At 37.7% G+C, this 19,999-nt stretch overlaps 1 protein-coding gene across 3 annotated transcripts in view; it reads left to right on the plus strand.

Annotated features, from left to right (window-relative positions):
* The window catches only part of LOC139982455 (uncharacterized), a 240,401-nt gene that overhangs the window by 80,089 nt on the left and 140,313 nt on the right, over positions 1–19,999 (plus strand). For all 3 annotated transcript variants that reach the window (XR_011798183.1, XR_011798184.1, XM_071995347.1), the window contains exons 13-20: positions 3,217–3,264; positions 5,315–5,340; positions 6,234–6,266; positions 6,988–7,064; positions 8,022–8,092; positions 9,663–9,782; positions 14,431–14,701; positions 15,117–15,416. Coding sequence is in view for 1 of the 3 variants with exons in the window: in XM_071995347.1 (XP_071851448.1) it covers positions 3,217–3,264; positions 5,315–5,340; positions 6,234–6,266; positions 6,988–7,064; positions 8,022–8,092; positions 9,663–9,782; positions 14,431–14,701; positions 15,117–15,416 (946 nt within the window). In the remaining 2 variants the exon portion in view is untranslated. The remainder of the gene's footprint in view (positions 1–3,216; positions 3,265–5,314; positions 5,341–6,233; positions 6,267–6,987; positions 7,065–8,021; positions 8,093–9,662; positions 9,783–14,430; positions 14,702–15,116; positions 15,417–19,999) is intronic.

The raw sequence follows: 19,999 nt of genomic DNA on the forward strand, positions 1-19,999 counted from the left end.
TAAGCCTAAACAGCCAATCAGAAGCACGGATGGGTTACATTTACACACGATAATTTGGAACAGTCTATGTACGGATGGGGGAGGGGAAGGTACATAATACAGCACAGCACCTCAGGTTGGAGTTTTGAAACACGTGCTGCTAATGGCATGTGTGTGTACATTAATAACAATACATGTATGCATTTTTGTCTAGCAAGGAATCTGCAGTTTCTGTTAGCGATGCAATGCTGTATAAGAAAAGCCGGCGCTGGTTAAACGTGCTTGCAGTAGGTCTAAGACACGCCAGTAAACTTCATACATTTTTGCATGCCTAGCTATCTGTACCTACTGTCAGAGAGCGGCAAAGTTTCATCTAAATTTTAAAACGCCCCATACTAAACTAAATTGATGGGTCCGTGTATGGTAGGCCATACGGGAAATAATTGCTGATATAATGTCCATACGAATTAAAATTATTACCGGTATTAGTTCTATTTTATACCGGCATTTATTCTCAGCCAATCACCATGCAGGTTCATATGCCGGTATTAAATATAATTAATACGGGCATTAAATATAATTAATACGGGCATTAAATATAATTAATACGGGCATTACATATAATTAATACGGGTATTAAATAGAATTAATACGCGCATAAAATAGAATTAATACGTATACAGTAGCTACTATGAGAGCAAAGCAATTGCGATGGGACTGCCAGAGTTATCACTGCTTGATGACAACAAAGACATGTCGCTCGACAAACTACGTTTGCCTAATATCCTCACAAATCTCCGACAAACATGGCACTAACATATATCAATAAGTCAACATGGAAATATTGCCTAACCATCTGTTTATTCGTTCCAATTGTGTCGAAGTTAGCTGGCACTTAAAATATTCACCGAATACTTTCATTATTGCTGCTATTTTCGACCGCATGGTAGCCTAACACCACACCAAGTCCATAGGAAACCTTGCCTAACCATCGGTTTGCGAACAAAAAAAATCGGCAGTTGTTTGAAAGTTATCTGCTATGTCCTGTTGATGGAATGTAATGTTTTACTTACACTGTTACTGTGACGATGGATTGAAGGTTTTAACTTCGAGTACTTTTCACCTGTATAATATTTTCGTTTACGGTGGTGAGTGATTTTATCCACATACGCAAAAGTACATGATTAAAATAATGAACACCCAGATTAACATAATACTGAAACAAGGGATTAAGAAATACATAATAATAACAACACATACAAATGTAGACATATTTCAAAGAGTGATATGAGAGACCACTCAGACTAGTACTATCATTTGGTCCCAGTAATTATGTGGTTTCTATGTTATTTGTTTAACTCTTATAAGGTTTAAAACTAGAACTTTGGAGCAAGACAGTATCATACTTATTTATACTCGTCATTTAAAAAAATCTCCCAAATATACTCAAAATCCCCCCCCCCCACGAAATAGTTGGTCAAGGGGAGAATCCCCCCCCCCTCTTAAATTTTACAGCTGGCGCTAACCCTGTGATGGAATAACCTGGTTTCTGGATAATAAATTGTCAATTGTCAACAACTCTGTAACTGGACGACATACATTAATCTTGGAGTGACTCGAACCGGGGACCTTATGATTGGAAGGCACCAGCGTTAACCACTGAGCTAACACTCCTGTGTTCACTCCACTGTGCTAACATATTGTACGCTCGCGTTGAAATGAAAGACACGTATACAACACTTATTTTTCGTACTTTATATTCTTTTTAATCAAATCTTCAAATAAGTTGCTGCAAAAGAAAAAACAGATGGGAAAGTCGTGGTCATAACAACCGCAAAGACATTTGTAGGCTAGACTAGTGTCTATACCGTTCATGCTAGTGACTGATAGTACAGTTAATGCTGAAAGTAGCGGTTCTGCGAAATTATACCTGGTAATATAAGGTATTCATCAACGTGTATATCGGTATTTGTTTTTGCTTATACCGACGCACCCTACTATCATGTTACAAATACCGAATTTTGTTGATAATTGAGTATAGTAAGGTAAGGCAAGGCTACAGTGAGTAACCAAATAATAGAAATATCCATTGAACACATGGCTGTACCAGAGGGCGGGATGTGCTGATGTGAACCCTCTTCCCCCATTCATATTCATTGTACATAGGTAGGTAGAAGGGGGTGTGTGGGTGTGCAACCCCGTCTCCCCCCTCCCCCCACCCCTCCTCTCCCCCATTCACCAATGCATTCGGCTAAATTCTGCACGAGTCAGCAAAATGAAGGAAAGAGAACAAAAAAAGGAATGAAAGAAGAAAAGAATAGAAGAAAGAACGGAGAAAGGAGAGAATAAAGAGATGCAGTAGATACTAAGCGGAGGTGGTCCGCCCCGGGTACTAGTAAGGGGTTTGCCATGCCACAGCCCCTACCCCAGCAAAAAAAAAATCATAATAATAATAATCATAAAAAATAACGAAATAATTATTAATGGTGGGGTGCCTACAGTGGCTAGCCATAATAGATAGGAGAAAATTGTTCCTGTTTTTGTTAATCATTTCGTTAGTCATTGTTGTTTATGCCAGTCTAATTTCCAACTAAAATTAATATTTTGATCAAACAAAAGGAAAAATTAAGAAAACATTCACTGAAGAATGAGAAATCCTAAACATATAAGCAGTTCAACGCTTTGCCAAAAGCACCATTATGCATTCAAGCCACCTAACATCACAACAACACAACAATTTCTCCACTTATACCCCTACGTCAGGGCATCATCCCCTGCACAAGGTGACAAGGGAAGGATCTGCCCGGGGCTCCAACTATACTAATTACGCCACTGAAGAGAGGGAGGGAGAATGAGAAAGACGTAAGAAAGGGGGCGTGGTGCAGGGAGGGGAGGAGATTGGAATGTATATTTGGACAACTCCCTATTTAATTAAAACTGATATGCAACGTATAGTACAGGTCAAAGTTTAGCCCCATGTTAGCACAGAAATAACGTAAACCTCAGCATTTATGTGAGCATTGACCCCAACTAGGGGACCTTTAGGCTTCAGCGGACACCTGCCCACTGGGCCCTAATCCGTTGGACTCACGCTTCGTTTATCAACACATCCTGCCGGTATGTTCATCTATGGTTGGCAAAACATTGCAACCCCCGCCTTCTGCATTGATAATGATCTGGCATCGCACCCGATTGAATATAATTTACCTTAACATCTTTTATATGCTTTAATTACAGATGTTGAAACGTTGGGAAGAACTGACGGATGCTGATTATGCAAATGAGGTAAAACACGGAATATTCGTTAGATTTAAATATGTGTGTGTATGTGTTAGGGGGAGGGGCGTGTGTGTGGGGTGGGTGTGGATAATGAATGAGGCTCTGCAAGTTCAATCGATCATTTTTGGTATGATTGGTCAGGGTTTAGAAATATGTGTAACAAAAGACATAGGCCTATGAAACGCATTATTTCTGCATCATAATAATAATAATCATTTGCTCCGTAAATGCATCTTTACACGATAGTTAATCATGATACCTTTTCGGTTCCTTGCTTTAGCAAAAGGAACCTATGTAGTCAACTTGGCGTGTGTGTGTCTGTGACACTTGCTTGGGTACACTGCAACTCAACAAGGAAAAGTTGAACTTGACTCAAACTTAGTGTATAGATCCGCCACAGTGAGAAGGTGTGTCCTATTGGTTTTGGTGCCTGTAAAGGTCACCAAAGGTCAGTTAGGGCTCAAAAACCAAATTTATAAACAAAGCAATAACTCCAATTGATAAGGTCTGGCATGCTTGATATATTGGGACTAGTTGTGAATGGGTTAAGGGATTATTTCTAAACATAACGGTTATGTGATCCAAGGTCAATGAAGGTCAATTAGGGGTCAAAAACTAGGTTTTTTGAAATTACTTGAAAACGAAATGTTTGTGAATATTGGGATCCAATAGTCGACCCGCATCTGGGTGACATTTGACCTCATTTTGACCTCCGTTGACCTTTGCTAGTTTCTTGGGGTATTTGAATTTTTGTTGCCATATTCAGATCTCAAATGGTCTTCCGATCAAAACTTTCCATGGGTTTACCCTTGTTCGACCTTCGTGTGTGAAGTTATCAGAGGTCAAAGTTTTGTTTTGTTAATCGTACAGTTAGGATGGTCGTACAGACTTGTCATGTTGCTTGTGTGAAAAAGTATGTCAAACTACACCTGGCCATGGGGTCAAAAGGTCAAGGGCCAAATCTTGGGAAAACATGCTTATCTTAAAATATACGGGGCAAAGAAAACAATTGTGTCAATATTTTGATATATGATAGAACTATGTGAACTCTACAGAATACATTTTGCGCTTCGATCGGACACCCGGTTCTCAAGTTATGGGTGGGGGGGGGGCAAAGGTTGGTTTTGATATCTTTCTAGCAATACTCTGTGCGTGTACATAAGAGCACAAACATTTTTTTAGGACAGAGTGCAGGCGCTTAGCCAGGAATTTACCGAGGAGGGGGCGAAACTCAAAATCTAAGCATAGTGCCACCATAGGTTGGCGCGAAGTGTCTAAGAAAATTTTGGCTGAAAATGCCTCCCAGATCGCTGGAAATGGCACTTCCCAGGGGTACGGCTCCCCCTTCGCCGCCCTCCCCCTATTGGCTACGCGCATGACATAGTGCACTTCATCGAAAGGAACAATTTAAAAAAAAACCGTTAGGTCATTCAAGGTCGTTCATGGGCAAAAAAACTGCCCATTTATACTAATTTTTGCAACAACTTCCATTGACGAAGTGTAACATGACTGATATATTGGAACAAGTTGTGCATTAAGTAGGGACAGATTCTCTAAATAACCGTTATGTGATCCAAGGTCACCAAAGGTCAATTATGGGTCAAAATGTGTGTATTTTTAGCAATAACTTCAGAAACTCCAACTGACAGGGTACTTTGGGTCTAGTTGTGAATGGGGTAAGGGATCATTTCCACACATAACCGTCACGTTCCAGCTATAAACATTTAGGACAGAGTGCATATCCCTCTTGAGTTGGACACTTGGTTCTCAACAGGTTCTCAAAACTACCAACAGTTGATTTGTGATATTTTTGAGAATAAAATAGTGTGTACATCCAATTAACAATTTTAGGACAGTTCTGCTCCCTTGTAAATATAGTTTAATAAGCAAGGAACCATAGTGCCCATGGGCTCTTGTTATAAAACCTACACAACATCTCCACTTTGTGGTCTCTAATGCTGTATAGTTAAGCTCACATTATTAACGAATAATAATATCACAATCATTATTTCCCAATATTTATATTTTATCTATTTTATTCTTTCGTTTTACTTAGGTCGAAGCCTTCCGGAATCGCTACAGGTAGGCCTTGATAAACACTCACCAGTTTTGGTCAAAAACTAGACAGAACCCTCAGTCCCCACATGTATTAATAATGTTAAATTGAAATGAATTATAGTGCTGTTTATGTTCAATAAAATCTACGATCCATATTTTGAAATGATGTAAGCTTATAAAAAGTTTCAGACTCTTAATGGATGCATTAATTTAGTGTCCATATTTAATTGTGATTAGACTTTCATGTAAAATAATTAATCCTAGAACTGCAATGTATAATGATAAAAGCGATTCAAATTGTAATCAAATAAAGTTTGATATAATCCAATATTAAAAGTAAATTTCAGAGAATCATTGCTTGTTATTCCACCAATCACTCATAATGCATCAACCTTGAAATTATTTAAAACACCTACTAGTGAAAATCACTATGAAAATCATGGGGATATAAAAATACAACGTTCTGAGGAATCATTGTTGTCAGATGTACACTGAGGGACTACATTGGAAATACGTCTGCTGGACAAACCTTTCTGTGTTATCCCTACATCATGTGATTTCTGTTGTATTTTGTTTGTTTGGTTTGAAATAAATCAGATCAAAGCAAAATGAGACATAACATACAAGGTACATTAAACAATCATCACCCCCCCCCCCCCTCCTTCGCCATAACAATTATCAAAATAAATTTAACCTTAATCATAAAAGATGGGAGCAAGAAAAGTATTGAATCAATGAATAAAGATCAACATAAGAATTATATATGTTGATTTCATGTTCATGTTATAAAATAAGAGGTTATCAGCCTGCATTGAATAGTCATAATAAGCAACATGAATCACTTAGAACAGCTTTTATAAAGGATGTCATCATTTGACACATATGGTAACATCTCTCTCCCTTTATTTTATCAACAGCGAGGAAGAATGGCAACTGACATACAATGCCTCGTAAGATCATAAGCCGATGTAGCCGACAATGGCTCTGCTGCTTTTTACGTCGTTTTTGACTGTCGAATTAAGCAAATCGAAAGATGGTAGATGTTTAAATAAAACCATAGTAATTAAAAATGATTCTTTATCCACAAATGACAGCCACGACAGTTTTACGGTAAAATGTGTCCAGTTTAAAATCTTAGTTGAAACAGTTTTGTGAAAGACACTTTATCACGGGGTAGTTTATTATAACCGAGCCTCGCAGCTGTCACAAGTAGGCCATAGATATTTATGTTTGTACATTTAAATGGATGTAATTTTATTATTGCAATAACATTCTTGGAACGATTAATATATTTGAAAAGTGAGATCGCTTAAAATTATCACATTAAAATTATGTAACAGAGAGAAGAACGAAAAAATCAGTTGAGGAATCTTTTGAAATTTGATCTACCATACTGTTTCATGCCAGCAACAGTTTTCTGAAAGAAATGATAGCATTTTGTTTATCAAATCATGATGTATATCATGTGTAAACTGTATATTATATAATTAGATGTAGAGAAATCATGTTATATTAACACTTAGCTGGGTACGTGTTGTTCAACATTATACAGAAAAGATTGAGTAACGTGAGAGGAACAATCATCATAAGTTTTTAGACGTTTTTTATTAATTTAAGATCTATAGCGAGACTAGTCACAATTTTTATCTTCATAATTTTTTTGTTCTACAGATTTTATCGATGTAAACTGCCAACATCCATCAGTCCTGCGATGATACCGGGAACAGCAAAATCAAGGAATGTAAAAGGTATTTTGCGGCAGATAACACTCTGGGAGTTTATTCAATAAGCGTGAAGAAGGTGCTAACTATTTGCGTGGGTGCTGAGAATTTGGAGTGTACGATTGTGTGTATTTGAAAGGGCGGCAGGAGGGGGGTGGGGGTGGGGTGGGTGGCAGGTGCGAAGGGTAGAGTAAATTTTCGGAGAGAATTATTGCAACTATATGCACTATATACATTTGCATATTTTGGTTTCAGCACAGCCGTGAACTTCTTGCGTTGTCTGCTAGATAGTGGTTGTGCATATACCATTCATTCATATAGCACGTATAAGGTTAGGGCCTATCCCATTGTGTATGGGTACATGAGATGGTTCAAAGTGTTCCAATCCTTTGTAATTTATTTTATGAATTTTGCAGTGAAACTGACTTTTCATATTTAATATTCCTGTAGGTGGAAGAAGTACCAAGATGCTGAAACGATGAACAAAGACATGTTACAAAATTGACTGAAAAGTTAACCTTTTACTATATTTCTTAGTCTAAACGTTTTTACTGTTTTTTTATATTTTTCAATTCAATTTACACTCTGCTGCGAGTTTCTTCTAAGGTAAAATGCGCGCAGGGGTGGGGGGGTGGCTTGTATGTTCAAGCAACCAATCTTAGTAATGACTATTCACTGATAATGACTAATAATACCAAAGTGACGTGAGAAACACCTTACTATCAAAATTGCAAAGTATCCTACTAAATTTAAAAGGTAGTTAATACACCTATTCCTTCGGTACGTTTTAATATTGCTTGTTTATTACTGTTTGAAAAATGAATAACTAGAAAGAGAGATGCATAGAGAGAAAGATTCCATCAACAAAAACAAAATAACAATTGAGAAATATTTTAATATTTCAGCATTGTAGTTTTATTTTGTTATTGTAGGTAAGCACGACTAGTAATATATTAATGTTGTTTTAATTTTCTTTCTCTGAAGTTCTTTGGCCGGAAAATATCGGTCAACCTGATCTGCAGTCCGGCAAATGGAAACAGGTTGGTGATAAGATGGTAAACGTTTGTAAGGATCAACATGGTCCATGTTTTTTTAAGTAAATATAGCCTATTTTAACTGCTAGTGTAAATATCATTGTGCTGTGGAATATCCCATTGGAGCGGGTAATTATACAACTCTGACACAGTGTGTGGTATGCGGCTTAATCTGTTGCAAACATTTTCAAGAATGAAATAAATTTATCAGTCATTGTTGTCCATTCTGGTTAATTGTCAGGTAGGAATATGAATAGAGAGACGGTGTTGGGGTAGCTTTCTAGTCACTTCGCCCAACAACCATTTCGCCCAACTGCCATTTCGCCCAACCAGCCTGGTCATTTCGCCCAACCAGCCTGGTCATTTCGCCCAACCAGCATGGTCATTTCGCCCAACCATCATAGTCATTTCGCCCAACCAGCATGGTCATTTCGCCCAACCAGCATGGTCATTTCGCCCAACCTTATTTTAACTAATATTCAGTCAGAATAATATTACTTTTTCTATTCCACTAGTTCAATTTGATTTATTTTGGGTAAGGTTACTTCGTAATAGGTAAATAAAAAAATGAGGTCCGCTCGATATCGATCGGAGTCTGAGCAGTTATTTCGGGTATAGTGGGAGGATTACACTACTTTAGGCGTTTGCGCATACAATGGAAGTTACATTATTATACAAAAACAGGGGAATCGGTTTTCATAAAGACCTATCAAACCTAGGTCTTTATGAAGACCGATTCCCCTGTGTTTGTTGGGCGGTGAAATGGTTGTTGGGCGAAGTGACTAGAAAGCATCAAACCTAACCCCTAAAACACTGATCCATCCTCAAGATTCCTTAATATTCGGTTCGTATCCTGTAACGTTAAAAATTCCCGAACGTTTCCTTACTAAAGTTATACAAAGTAAAGGACTTCAAGTTTCCTTAATATTCCTTAATATTCGAACGTTTACTATCAAACCTAACCCCTAACACACTGATCAATCCTCAAGATTCCTTAATATTCGGTTCGTATCCTGTAACGTTAACAATTCCCGAACGTTTCCTTTTGAAATATCATATTTAATCAAGGTTGGGCGAAATGACCAGACTAGTTGGGCGAAATGACCAGGCTGGTTGGGCGAAATGACCAGGCTGGTTGGGCGAAATGACCAGGCTGGTTGGGCGAAATGACCAGGCTGGTTGGGCGAAATGGTAAGGTTGGGCGAAATGGCAGTTGGGCGAAATGGTTGTTGGGCGAAGTGTCCTGCTTCCTTGGGGTAGGGGGGGGGAATGAGCGGGGTTAGTAGGTTCTATTTGGTGGTTTGGGAAACTTAGGATATCCTCATGCTCACTGATAGCTTCACAAAGTGATGACGTTAGATTAAACAAGTAGTGGAATAAATATGAAATAATATATTAAATGAGTCTAAGATTAGGGAAGAGGTGAACAAAAGAAGGCTCTAAGCAATGTATGAGATGAGGGGCTAGAGTGCAGACAGACAAGTAAAAACCCGAATTAGAATTTGAAGGACTTTATTCAGATAGTTTCAACATCTTTAGTAGTAAGAGACAGGTTAAATATTGTGTAAATTTTGGTCATTTTATTTCATAGGCCGAAGACATCCAGACTATTACAGAGCTGTGTTCAAATGCTGTCGTCATCAATAACGAAAGCAGTCAGGAATCACAGAAGTCAACAATGGAACTCATGAAGAAAGCATCCAGGCATGACGTAAGGCTATATTGAAGTGATACGGTGACGTAGAACTAACAGATACAAAATAAATATTTAATTTTTTGTTCTCCCCAACTTTCGGTGATTTGATAATGAGCCGGTTTATCATTGTTGGCATCAGAATTAGATAATATAGGACCATCCTAAATAAAGTGTGATCTGATTAACAAAATAAGAGATTTTTACCCAAAAATATTGAGGTAAAACAAACAGAAAACTGACTAGTGGATTACTGTACGCTAAGGAAAATGACAATAATCCTCTTAGCTACTGAACTATCCGCCATTTCTAAGATGTTTTCAGATACTTTAAATGACTGAGGTCCGGTTAGTTGATTGACTTATTATGAGACATACACAGAAAGGAAATTGAAATATAAAATATTGATCTGTATGCTCGGGAAAACATTGCTATTCCAGAAGTGACCTTTATTAGAAGCTTTAAAATCCTCTTCTTACCCTTGTTGAATACTAAAACCAAAATTAACAGATAATTAATCACTTAAATTTAACTAAAACGAGAAAATAAAATAATCGCCAGTAATTATTCAAGATAGTGCAATGTGGTTTGGCAACATGTCTTGAACCAGAACTCAAGTAATGTAATGCCAAATGTTAGCACTAAACCCTAGCATTGCCTAGAAAAAGTCAACTGATCCCTATCGATACCGCCCCCCCCCCCTCACTGGGCTACTCTGCTAATAAGCACAATACACCATAAAACATGTAGACAATGTATTGTTGCCTTCATTATCCAGAGCAGATCTCAAATACAATGTCACTGATGTAAGTTCAATTACATACTTGAATTTTCAGTAAACTCCAATTAACCTGACAAACGCACACACCTCCCTCCCCCTCAAATTAAATATCTAATAAAAACAGCAATAAGTCGCCCGCACAATATATATGCTGCATATTGTCTAAAATAATACAGGGTTTCCCTTTTCAGTCAGTCAGTCAGTGAATTCTTGGCATTTTCATTTTACTCCCCACTCAGTCCCCCTCCACTCTTCCCTTACTCATGCAAGTTAATCAAAAATGAGCAACCTATCAACAGACATACACAGTATTAAGCCTTTTCAAAGTAAGACTCACATAACAGGTAGCATCACTGAGTTAAAAGTATTTTGTCATTTTACAACTTTGAATAAAATGTCTAAAAGTCTCCCCACCCTCAACTAATAATGAATAAATAAGTGCAAAATTTAAACAATGTAATTGATACAATTGTGAAATATTAATATAATCCAAGTTTGCTAAATAATTATGATATGTGAAAATTACTTAATAAAGTAAACGTAAAGAAAAATCCCCGAACATAACAACCAACTACAAAATATTCAGTATCAGAGTGATTAATTTAACTTAATAACCTTACACCAAAACTGCCTAAAACTGTTAATTACCTACTTGAATATTCATTAGGTCCTCACATGACCCTCCCTTACTCCCAAGGCTCCAATACAACAAGTAATATCACATAGTCTACACAACAAGGAAACTACAGAGCCTTCTGTTCTTAAACAACATCAACATAATATGTTTTCATTACCTAGTAACCTGATATAAAACGAAATAAAAAGCAACACAAAATAAAAAAATAATATCAAAGAAATACATTTAAAATATGACTGTATTTTACTCTGGTTCCCACATACCCTAAAAAACACTTTTACAGCAAACCCGTCCCCACCCCCCTTTTGTATTTAACTCTGTACAGGCCTAGTAGATTAGCTCATCACTGATCCCCTCAAAACGGAAAGAAATATTGCAACCCATAATACAAACTTAAACACCCCTGTTTCACCCCATAATGATATTAGCTGATGTACAACAATGTACTCATGTAACACCCTTCACTAATACCCCCATCCGCTAAACTTCTAAGAAAATGACCCCATTACCTTAATCATAACGAAACGTCTTTATTTATAGTTCATTATTCTGTTAGTCAGAAGTCACTGTCAATCCTGCATGTACAATTCTATGACAGTTTTGTTCTTATCCTACACTAGAATTAGCTACAACTGAACCGTAAATCAACCCATACCACTAACATCACATTTAATGCCCCCCCCCCCCGCCATGTCATGTTGCATTTTGTAATCAGCGTGTCAAACTACATCTGACGGTGAGGTCAAAAGGTCAAAGATTGAAAAATATGCTCATTGTAGGAGATACGGGGCCAAAAAAGGGTCAATATTGTGAGATATGATAAAGCTCTAAGTGCTCTATAGAGGAAACCAACTCCTTCTTCAATCGGACAACCGGTTGTCAAGTTATGAGGGGCCAAAGGTTGGTTTTGATGCCTTATTAGCAATAACATTGTGTGTGTACATTGGAGCACACAACAATTTTAGGAGAGATTTCACATCATCGAGGGGAATATTTTGATAGAAATCATCAGGTCATCCAAGGTTATCCAAGGTCATTCAATGTTGCTTATGTGCTAAAAACTGCCAACTTATGCTAATTTTTACAACAACTTCTAGTCACGAAGTTTGACATGGCTGATATATTAGGACAAGTTGTAAATGAGGAAGGGGCACGTTTTCAAAACTAACTGTTATGTGATCTAAGGTCACCAAAGGTCAATTAGTGGTCAAAAACTGTTATTTTTGCAATAACTAGAGAACAAAATGTCCGTCAAAGTTGGGAGTAAGCCTATTGAAATCCATTAGTCGACTCACATCTGGGTGACCTTTGACCTCAGGTTGACCTCTGGTAACCTATATTAGTTTCTTTGGTTATATTAATTTTCGTAGCGATATTTGGATCTCAAACGTACCTTCTGATCAAGTTTGTCCATTGGTTGACCCCTGTGCGACGTTTCTGTGCGAAGTTATCAGAGGTCAAGGTTTTGTTTGGTTTGAAAAAAAAGTACATGTGATTAGGATGGTCATACAGACTTGTTATGTTGCTTTTTTTTAATCAGTGTGTCAAACTACATCTTTCTATGAGGTCAAAAGGAAAAATCTTGAAAAATATGCTCATTTTGGGAGATATGGGGCAAAGAAAAAAAGTTTGTCAATAATTTGATATTTATAGATAGAGCTCTGTGTGCTTTATAGAGGAAAACCAACTCCCGCTTCAATTGGACACCAGATTCTCAATTTGAGAGGGGCCAAAGGTTGGTTTTGATTCCTTTTATAGCAATAACATTGTGTGTGTACTTTGGAGCACAAAACAATTTTAGGAGAGAGTGCACATCATCAAGTGGAATATTTTTGATAAAAACCATCAGGTCATCCAAAGTCATTCAAGGTTACTAATGTGCAACAATCTGCCAACTTATGCTAAGTTTGCAACAACTTCTAGTCACGAAGTCTGACAGGGCTGATACATTGGGACAAGTTGTGAGTGAAGTAGGGGCACATTTTCCAAAATAACCGTGATGTGATCCAATGTCACCAAAGGTCAATTGTGGGTCAAAATGTGTTGTTTTTGGCAATATCTTGTGAAACAGTCGACCTGCATTTGGGTCACCTTTGACCTCAGGTTGACCTCCAGTGACCTCTATAGTCGATTCTTTGAAGTTTGTGGGCATATTCCAATATAAATTGTCCATGAGTTGACTCCTCTGCAACCTTTGTGTGCTAAGTTATTAGAAATCAAGGTTTTGTTTGGTTTTGTAAAAATTCTTAAAAGGTACAGTTAGGATGATTCTGTGAGTTCTGCTCATATCAGACACCTGGTCCTCAACAGGCTTTCAAAAGGACCAACGGTTGATTTGTGATATATTTGTCAATAACATTGTGTGTGTACATCGGACCACATAACAAGTTTAGGACAGTGCTGCTCCCCTTGTAAATATTCCTTACAAGCAAGGAACCATAATGCCCTTGGGCTCTTGTTAGATTTTCTTTCCTTACAATAATCTGAACTGTACTATTTGATGTATACAGGCATGAGACTCTTCCGCAGAAACGCGGATTTCAGATTTTTTTTCTTTTCATTTTCGCGTTTTTTTCCTCGTAATTCGCGTTTTTTTATTTTTATTTATTTATTTATTTTTTATTTATTTTTTTTTTAATATTTTTTTTTGCCGAACATGCTGGACTGTGAAGGGATGGAACACCGAATTTGACCAGTGGTGGAATCAAGTAGCACAGAGCAAGCAAAAAAGCCTTTTTTTGGTTCAAAAAAGCTAATGGATAAGTTATACAAGCAGAAATTCCACACTTTTTTGGCGAGTTACGTGATGTGATAGATTCCATCTAGAGTCTACCATTTTGCATCTAAGCCCTCCTTACCTGGCCAAAATTTTCTCAAGGTTAGGGGGACACCCCCTCCACTTAAACCCCTCCCCCAGGACGGCGATCGATGAATTTCAGATTTTTTTTCCCGGCTCAGTCTCATCCCTGTGTATATGTCATTACGCTGACCAGAAGTCGATACTTAGAGTAGCTTCTTTTGACTTCAGTTAGTGAGTGGATCTTCTGTGCGAGTAACCAGAATCTTACTCTATTATGTGGAGTTCAAGATAAGTTCAAGTCTCAGAGTAGCTGTTGGTTACATCTCAAACATTGTCACATTTCAGAAATCTTCTGACCAAGGCTGGTCTAAAATGAAAGTTCTTGATGTGGTTAGTTGGCAAAGAATTACTAACCTATTAGATTTATTGTTGTTTCTCTCTTCCATAGGCATCCATCTTGACCTTCAGTGATCTCAAAGAAGAACTGTCGTTAAAGCTAACCCAAGCTGACTGTGGGAATTTAGCCCGCTACTTTTCACTACCACCCGATAAAGTACAGACCATTATTACATGTACCTTGTACTCCAAGAACTTTCTGCTTGCCCTTGAAGAGAGAGGATACATACACCCTTCAAATGTGAATCGATTAACTGATGCTCTCATTGAGCTGAAGATCAACGATACTCACTTATTAACAGAGACGTACATGAAGCTAATAGGTAGGCCCCTAATCATTAGCTCTCTTTGCAATTTTGTATTTTGATTCACCTCTTGTAATTAAAAAAAAAAAGGACTTCAAAGAAAGGTCTTCATCTACATGCAGTTTAGTGCAACGATCATACATATTTCCTGTATATGACAAAACCTATTTATGGACTATCACCCGCCAACTCGCCCACCCCCCCCCCCCCCCTCCTCCTCAGAAAGATTCCACTGTAAACAATACATAGCACAGGTAGTGATTAATTCTAGAGGTTGAAACCAAATTTTGTACACCAAAACACAATATATGTACAAGCGCGAAAAATCACCTTACGCCATGATGGTTATCATGCATAAATCAGCGTGCCTATATGTCTTTGGGTATTAACAACACTGGAATCTTCAACTTGATGTTTACCTTAAACATTTCAGATCAAGAGACTGAATATGATAGATTCCTCGCCGGCGTCTCTGCCCATTTGACATTTTCCATAACAGTGAAACTGTGTGATAACTTTGAAGTTACTGATAAGAACAAGAAGACAGTTATCTCCAGTCAGAATCCAGGACTTTCCTTCCTCCAGACAATTGATGAGATGGGTATCATTAATCCTTCTGATGTCAGCAAATTAAAGACAACTTTAGAAGAATATCATCTTGTCCAGGCAGTAGCTAAGATACACGAATACCAGTCCTTGGTACTCTCTGACGAAACGATGCCACAAGATGAAGGTATTGTAAATTCATGTGTATGTTACAAACTACTTTACACTCCACTGGTACAAGTTTCATGCCAGTTTTAAGGAATATTCCTGACTTGAAGACTTCAGAGCTCAAAAACAGATAAACATACAAATTGCACTCATTTTCTTTAAAAAAAAAGGGTTGGAATACAGAATACTTTAGGATTAATGAACGACACAGGAAGCCTGAAGTTAAACTATAACAACTGTGATTTCTCTCTTGGAGAATCTCATATCATTATGTGATTTCTTTTGCCTATACATGAACATAACATCACGTCATTCAATTTGCATACTACTTTTCATTGTTTTTCTATAGCATATATGAACATTAAATTGCAACATTCAAATTGCATACTTCTTATAGTTAGTTGACTTGTACAAGTTTTACACCCCGTTCTAAATACAGCACACCTACATCCTGGCCAACAGATACATTGAACATCAGTACAAAATGAATATCCCTAATTTAATTGCTTTTCCACCGTCCCCTCACTGCAAACTCACTATAATTCACTTTTATCCCAAAATGCATTTTAACTATTATCATTACATGGCAGGTTTTACAGCATTCGGGCAACAAGTCCAGGACCTTCAGACAGCATCTTCACTCAGCAGGGTGCAGCAGCTCCTTCCATAGATTTTAATTATTTACTTTGATAATTCAAAACAATTTCTCGATTTTAACCATAAGCTTTTTTGAGACAGCTTTCTAGCCTGGCTGATATACACATATTGATGCCTGAGGTTCCTCCAGGAGACTGATCTTTACCATCCAGGATAACTACTTTACACCTGGGTGTGACAAGACTATGGAAAGTTCCACCCTTTTTTCCACTGAAGGTGTAACAGATTTAACCTTGGAATTTTCCACCACTATACCATGCTCCCTGAGATCATGTAATATTTCTTAAGCATAACTGGAGGTTAACACATGGAAACACTCTCCTACAATACAAATACCACAGGGGATTGAACTAGACATAGCATGTGGAGGATTTCCTCTACTAATCAAGGAGGAATTAAAGTCACCAACAACTTTTGACAATGCAGACTGAGATGTCAAAACATGTTTTGAGCTGATGCACATTGATGCAACTCACAGCTTTAATAGGCCGTTTACAAGAACGTGGCAGGCTTGCTTCAAGCATGCATAGGTAAAGCTTAAACTAAAACCGCAGATATGCCCTGCAATTTGAACCCGCTTTTTCAATGAGTTAACTCCAGGCAATAGGGGAATGATTTGAAAACCTATGGAAACATCCAAACCAGGTTGGCAGGAAATATTTCTCTTTTTTTGTATACTAAACATATTCTCAGTATCACTAAAGACACTGTTCTTCTGTTCATAATAACGGCATAGTTTTAAGGGCGTATTCAATGTGATTAGCACAGCATCCGATTTCTGTCCTTGATTAATTAAACCTTAACTGGGTAAAAAAAATAATTGTTGAATACCAGTTTAATGATTTAATGAAGTGTGGGCAAAGGATTAGGCATTTATTAGGCATTTGTATGACGACGTGTTCTGCGAAATGTTCAACACCTTTTATAGTACAGACCGTTACAAATCTAAAACATTGCGGAATATCCACAATCTTGCAGAGAATATAGTTACACAATTGTAATAGATTATTCTATCAGAGAATACGAGCAGCAATCGACAGCTAGGCAGTGAGTCTTTTCGGCACGTGCATACATCATCCAAGTAGCGCACACGGAAGCTGGTCACTTCGCTCAACAACTATTTCGCCCAACTGCCATTTCGCCCAACCTTACTATTTCGCCCAACCAGCCTGGTCATTTCGCCCAACCAGTCTGGTCATTTCGCCCAACCTTGATTAAATATGATACTTCAATAAGGAAACGTTCGGGAATTGTTAACGTTACAGGATACGAACCGAATACTAAGGAACTTGAAGTCCTTTAGTTTGTATAACTTTAGTTGGAAACGTTCGGGAATTCTTAACGTTACGGGATACGAACCAAATATTAAGGAAACTTGAGGATGGATCAGTGTTTTAGGGGCTAGGTGTGATAGGTTTGATAGAAAACGTTCGGGAATTGTTTATTCCACACCGATTCCCCTTTGTATAATAATATAACTTCCATTGTATGCGTAACCGCCTAAAGTAGTGTAATACTATAACACAAAATAAATCAAATTGAACTAGTGAAATAGAAAAGGTGATATTATTCCATACCGATTCCCCTTTGTTACGTATAATAATATAACTTCCATTGTATGCGCATAACCGGCTAAAGTAGTGTTATACTGTAACTCAAAATAATTCAAATTGAACTAGTGAAATAGAAATGGTGATATTATTCCACACCGATCCCCCTTTGTTTGTGTAATAATATAACTTCCATACTGTATGCGTAACCGCCTAAAGTAGTGTAATCCTCCCATTATACCCGAAATAACTGCTCAGACTCCGATCGATATCGAGCGGACCTCACTTTATTTACCTACCACGAAGTAATACAACCCAAAATAAATCAAATTGAACTAGTGAAATAGAAAAGTAATATTATTCTGACTGAATATGAGGAACAAAATGGTTGGGCGAAATGACCAGGCTGGTTGGGCGAAATGACCAAGCTGGTTGGAGGAAATGACCAGGCTGAATGGCAGTTGGGGCGAAATGGTTGTTAGGCGAAGTGACCAGAAAGCGCGCACACGTACTGTTTTCTACTTTCCCGGTACAGCCGACCTTTACCTACCACCTTTTGAAAAAGTTGATGCTCTGCGCAGGGAAAACATTGTTCGTCTCTGCAAAACAATATTTTGGGTGGTACACCTTGTCGTGGGGGTTACGTAACAAATCCTTAAGGTAAAACAATTCATTCATAGTTTCCAAAATGAAAGCTAATCAAATGGAAAACCTTAAAATATAGTACTGTTCTAGCAGATATGCCGACTTTGTGTTCGTAAAATTTTTCCAACAACTCTAACCAAAAAAAATGTTTGCTCACTTTACCCAAAAGAAATAATTAACCCCTAAAACAAAATGGTTGGGTTGGGCTCGAGATATGCTGCAAATATATGTTGTTGCAACTCCATTTCCGCACCTATTTTATGCTATACCATTTTACTTGACATTGATGTAAAAACATTTTTCTTGGCAAGCTGCCAACAAGAAATTCGACTATCAGTGTATTTTGCTAGTATTGCATCAAAGAAGTTATGGCGTGTAGACTAGACGCTTTACGGCCACTGTGGCACAACCTTTGTAGCTTGGTCTTTACACTCAATCTCAAGCTATAAATGTAATCGAGAATGGGAATAAGCCTATCTGTTTTTAGTAGTTATCAATGCAACATGTATATCTTTTCGAATTTCCTGTTATTTTTTCTAATACAAAGTTCAGCAATATTCGTATTGAACGTGTTTGCGAAGGTTTTGGTGTGCTTTTACGAAAGTTCGGCGTATTGATAAGGCTTTGTGGGTCTAGAACATTGGACCTTTGTTACTCGATCAATTCATGCTGGCTCAAAATGTATTCATCTCACCTGGTAGGCCTACGCAGAACTTTTTTAAGGAAAGTATTTTTGTACATACTCTGATGATCAGCTGTAAGATTATGTGGTGCATTATGATTCCTAAGCAGCGTTGATAATTCATTTCTTACAATGACATGAAATTAGTGCTAACCAAAACTGTAATGATCACGGGAAACCTAACAAGTGCATTACGCCATATCGTTCATTCAATTCACCATTATTGTTTGTTGTGTTTTGTTTTTTATCTCGAGTCTGAATGACGTGAAACGAAAACTCCGCGGCACGTCCCATCAAGTTTCGACACAATACTTGCCCTGATACTTGTGTTGCACCAAATGCCAAGCAATGGGAATACCTCATCGTCCAACCCCATACGATGCTTAGTCTCTTGCGACATGTTGTACAGGAAAATATCGTTAATAATTATAATGGGCGTTGCAAATTATCTGAAATTCTGCAAGAAAGCAGCACAAACTTTATACTGTATGTATGCGGATTTATGGGGGCAGCTACACTGTGTACTACTCAGCTATGCCTTACGTAATACTTTCATTCCCACTGCATTAGTCTTTTGTACACACAACCAATTTTAGAAGATACAACACAGTTTATGTCGATACAGAAATAAGCAAGCAGCGGAAACCACAACTGATAAAATCCATCGTATCTTTTGATTATTTACATTTGTCAACGTTTACCCGGGCTAAGCTGTCCTAAGCCAACCTCTCACGAGGGGCTTGATAAAGCTCGGGCTAGCCCTGTTCCCACGCAGAAAAAGAGTGGAGCAATTTTCCCTCCCCTCAATAGGTGGATCAAAGGTGAAGCAAACCTGCGTTTGTGGGATTGGCCTAATAGTTTTGTATTTTTTTGAGAAATTAAATAAGGCAGATTTTATTTACTTCATTATGATGAGTGCATTGTTGTGTTGTGTTATCTGTGATGTCATACATTGTTGTATATACCAACAGCTCTTTCTCCCGTTGACTTCACAATTAAACAATGACTCTTTTTACGGAGGGGTCCTTATTGCATTAGTTACAAAGAAATACAAACAGTATCATTCTT

The sequence above is a fragment of the Apostichopus japonicus genome, chromosome 16 (assembly GCF_037975245.1).
Source record: "Apostichopus japonicus isolate 1M-3 chromosome 16, ASM3797524v1, whole genome shotgun sequence".
Lineage (NCBI taxonomy): Eukaryota > Metazoa > Echinodermata > Holothuroidea > Aspidochirotida > Stichopodidae > Apostichopus > Apostichopus japonicus.